General features: G+C 43.8%; 1 protein-coding gene across 1 annotated transcript in view; it reads right to left on the bottom strand.

The window, feature by feature from the left end:
* The window catches only part of Prdx1 (peroxiredoxin 1), a gene marked incomplete at its 5' end in the record, with an annotated part of 12,024 nt that extends 8,558 nt beyond the window's left edge, over positions 1 to 3,466 (bottom strand). Inside the window, 3 exon segments of the mRNA XM_013521663.1 lie at positions 272 to 394; positions 745 to 898; positions 3,350 to 3,466. Coding sequence (XP_013377117.1) covers positions 272 to 394; positions 745 to 898; positions 3,350 to 3,455 — 383 coding nt within the window.
* Between the last annotated feature and the right edge of the window lie 1,211 nt (positions 3,467 to 4,677).

Below are 4,677 nucleotides of genomic sequence, written 5' to 3'. Positions count from 1 at the left end.
GGGGGGGATAGAATACAAGCTTAAATTCCCAACCAGCCTTGCCAACATGCATAAAAAAATGAAAGGAGGAGGGGCTGGGGATTTAGCTCAGTGGTACAGCACCTGCCTGGCAAGTGCAAGGTCCTGAGTTTGATTCCTGATACCGGAAGAAAAACAAAAAAATGAAATGAGGAAGTGGTCTCCATATCAGGACTCTTTCTCCAAATAGCTTCCAACATACCGGATCATTCCCCTAATAAATTCCAGTCCCCCTAGCGGAGAAGATACATACCTGAATGAGATGCCTTCATCAGCCTTTAAGACCCCATAGTCCTGAGCAATGGTGCGCTTGGGATCTGACACCAAGGGAATGTTCATAGTCCCCAATCCTCCTTGTTTCTTGGGTGTGTTGATCCTACAGCAACAGGCACATACCAATCACATTCATTCAAACTCTGTTTCTCACAAGAATATCAACTACCTATTCCTTCCCCTCTCCCATAGTGCTTTCTAACATTCCCCCAAAACTTCAAACTTTTCTAGCAGTAAAGTGAATGGCTGAGAACAGTTAAGGCTGGTTACCAGTGAACACTCGGCTGCAATTCAAGCTGCCTCTCCTCCACTGCCAGGTAATAAGAGAGCACTAAGAGGAAGTCAGCCTCTGCACTCCCCTTCCATGAAGAACCAGAAGCCAATAATCGAGAAAGTCTACTGTCAAAGATTCCCAGTTGGGGTGTAGTTGCCAAAATTAACCAAAAGATTTACCATGCCAGATGACAGAAGTGAGAATCCACAGAAGCACCAATAACTTGGCAGTTAAGTTTCTTAAATTCTTCTGCCCTGTCACTGAAAGCAATTATCTCCGTGGGGCACACAAAGGTGAAGTCAAGAGGGTAAAAGAAGAACACAACGTATTTTCCTGGGGGGAAAAAAGGAGCTAGAGGTTAGTCATGAAACAGAAAATTTGTCCTTGCTTTACAGAAAACAAGTCAGACTTTTTCCTATGGACAAAGAGGCCTTTTATTAAGTTGATGACAGGCACAGTAACGGCTTGATGCTAAGATGCTCACTACATATCTCCTAGCAGTTTTTATAAGCTGTTCCAGTAAAAGAGCAATAAAAATTTCTAGTTCCACAATTCTCCTGCATCCATGTTCTTGGCCATGAAGTACAGAATAAACACTGTTCAATCTAATTTTGATTTCTCCCAAGTGGCTATTAGCATAACAAGGTTCTCTAATGAAGAAAAGCAAAATCAAGAATAGTTATTTACTAGACGGGCCAGGGCCAGGGAGATGCTCAGTGGCATAAGTGCCTGCCTGGCACATGCAAGGTCCTGAGTTCGATTCCCAATACCAAAAACAAAAAAGATGGTCTAATGCCAATGTTTATAAACAGTGCTCAGAAAAAGATGAATTGGAATAACTGGGTCCTCCCTGACTACAAGGTGACAGAGACCAACCAAAGAAGTCAGAGCCTTTGTACTTGTTCCATGATGAACCACAGTAACAGGATGGTAAGGTTTAAATGATCTCATGAATCACAACAAATGTGTTCCTAACAAGCCTGACAAGACGGCAAGAAAAGAAAAATTTTATAAACAAAAATTCCAAGAGTACTAACAGGACTTCTAGGTGCAATTTTACTTTAGTCACTCAGAATACCACTGAAATACATCTTCAAACTGGTCATGCAACCTCTCACCACACCTAATGGGGTGAGCTACTGGAACAGTTCCAAATATTCACTTATTTCGTAGCAGCAATGCATGAAACTCAAAACAACCAGCCCTCAAATCAGCTAGGAAAGTCTCCAGGGCTTTGCCTAACTAACAAGCTCTTTGAAGCCCCAACAGGTCAAACCCTAGAGGGCAGAGAGCAGCTCCTCCTAGACCATGGCCCTATACCTGAGAGCCAAGTCACTTCCCTATGGTGTACTTACCTTGTTTACTAGGAAGTTTCCTCCACAAAGCCCCCACTTACTGCACTTATCCAACAATGAAGTGTGATATAACTGAATGCTTCCCCAAAGCACAGTAAGGCACAGTGACACGAACATTCAGATTTGCACTCTATGTAATCTACATCCTCAACTGTCCCAGCAAAAACAAACTAAGACAAGGAAGGAAGAGCCTTAGCGCTGGAGATATATCTCAGCAGAACAGCACCTTGCTTGGAAGGAAGAGCCTTGATAGAACTTAGCAAGTGTCTATGAAACTATGACAACAGGAAAAGGAGCTGTTTCAACAGGTACAATGACTCTTCTCTGGGGCAAAACAGTCAAGGAGGGGGTCACGGATATAGCTCAGCAGTACAGCGCCTGGCTGGCAAGCTTCAGATCCTGAGTTTGATTCCAGGTAGAAAAAAAATTAGATTAGCTAGGAGTGGCGGCCTGTAATCCCAGCACTGGGCGGCTGAGTGAGGCAAGAGGATTGCCGCAAGTTTGAGGCCAGCCTGGCTATATAGTCGGCTCAGCTGCAGCCTGGACTATACTGCAAGACCCTGTCTCAAAAAGCCGAAACAAAACAAAAAAAAGACCCTGGGTTCAATCTTCACTATCAGGAAACAAAAGCAAACAAATTAAAAAAAAAAGACTCAGGACGCAGTCAAGAGAATGTGCCTAGGCCCTTTGGGTAAGAGCTGTGCTGCGTTCATTTCAGAAATCTAACAAGCAAAGTCACAGCTCCAAATACTTGAGCTTTAGGCTCTAAATGTAGAAGTCCTCTTGTACCAAGAGATGAGAATTTCTTCTATACTATAACTATGGACAAGTGTACCGAAAAGGTAATTGGAAGTGGGCGTGGTGGGGCACACCTGTGAGGCAGAATTGCTTGAGTTTGAGACCAGCCTGGGCTACAAAGTGAGCACAAGGCCGCTGTGAACTGCATAGGGAGCCTCTGTCTCAAGAAAGAACCCCCCCCACAACCACCGCCAAAAAAAAGATAACTGAAGTAGTATGTCCACACACAAGGAAACATCCTTGCTCTAGAATCAATTTTTTTTTTTTTTTGGTCTTTTTTGAGACAGGGTCTCACTATGCAGTTCAGGCTGGCCTTGAGCGCACTTTATAGCCCAGGCTGGTCTCGAACTTGCAATGATACTCCTGCCTCAGCCTCCCGAGTGCTGGGATTACAGGTGTGCGCCACGCCTGGCTCTAGAATCAATTTGGACCATCGAGTTACATCTATCCTTGTGATCACTGTCAATAATTACCACTTAATTAGCACTTAAGGCAACAGTCACCTGCTCTAAAGACTTTGTCCTAGAAGACACAGACCATTTGAGAGTAAAATGTTAACAGACAAATCTAATAAACTGTACCTAGATTATAAAACAATTTCTCTTTAATAAGCCTATGTAATTACTCTTACCTTTGTAGTCAGACAGGGAAATATCTTTGAACTGACCATCTGGCATAACAGCTGTGGCTTTAAAGTTGGGGGCAGGGTGCCCGATTTTGGCATTTCCTGAGGACATCTTGCTATCAGCTAAAAAACAGAAATTAATTAGAAACTAATTTTCCTAGAGAACCAAAAGCCTTCACCAACTTAGAAACTTAGTGACAGGTGAATCAAGTACCAGGTGTGATGGTGTATGCCAATAATTCCAGCACTCAAGAGGCCTAGGCAGAAGGATTACCTTGGAGCACATGGGCTACACGGTGAGTTTCTTTAAAACCAGTCTAAACTACAGAGATACTCTGTCTCAACCAACAAACAAAAAAAGACAGAATGGGCCAGGGATGTAGCTCCACAGTCAAGGCCCTGAGTTTGGAGTCTTGCTACTACAACAAAAACAGAAACAAAAAAACAACAACCCTGGGAAGTTAATACCTAAATTTCATACTTCTACCGGACGTGGTAGCGCATGCCTGCAATCTCAGCCTCTGGGGAGGCTGAGGCAGGAGGATCACTGTGAGTTCAAGACCAGCCTGGGCTCCAAAGTGAGCTCAAGGCCAACCTGAACTGCATAGCGAGACCCTGTCTCAAAAAGACCAGAAGAAAAGAAAAAAAAAAAATTTGTAAAAGACAGGTTTGGCAGTCAAGGGTCACAATCTTAAACATTCCAACTTTTGGAGGAAAACAAATCTCTGAATCTCAGCTTGTTTTCATTTAAAGCAACCTAGTAACTGCTTCATAAACCCAAATCACCTACCACCCTTTTTTTGCTAAGTATTTTGAGACAGGGTCTCACTGTGTAACCCAGGCTACCTCCAAATCCTGCCAATCCTCCCCGAATACTGGGATTACAGAGTGCACCACCACACTATCTTCTGCACAATGGCATTTTTGTTCTGTATATTCACTAGACAGAAGCAGAGCTGGGCGTGGTGGCGCATGCCTGTAACACCAGGATTCGTGAGGCTGAGGCAAAAGGATCGCTGTGAGTTTGAGACTAGCTTGGGCTACAAAGTGAGCCTTAACTGTATAGTGAGACCCTGTCTCAAAAAGATTAAAAAAAAAAAAAGTATTCTAACTTCGAACAGTCTGGGCAATTTGGCGAGATGATGGACCAAAAATATAAGTATTTTTAAAAGCTCAGTGTAAGGGCCATGGACTCAACTCCCAGTAATCAAACACTGTAACAAAAATGAAAAACGCGGCCTTCCGCAGTTGAGCGACAAACTAGTGCGGGACCCTATCACACACGGCCTCCTCCACCTCGCTCTGCAAAGCGGCCCCCGCATCCGAAGCCTCCA

The sequence above is a fragment of the Chinchilla lanigera genome, unplaced genomic scaffold, assembly GCF_000276665.1.
Source record: "Chinchilla lanigera isolate Chin_1 unplaced genomic scaffold, ChiLan1.0 scaffold00063, whole genome shotgun sequence".
Classification (NCBI taxonomy): domain Eukaryota; kingdom Metazoa; phylum Chordata; class Mammalia; order Rodentia; family Chinchillidae; genus Chinchilla; species Chinchilla lanigera.
The sequence above is the reverse complement of the archived record's forward strand: the minus strand, read 5'-3'. Positions and strand labels throughout refer to the sequence as shown.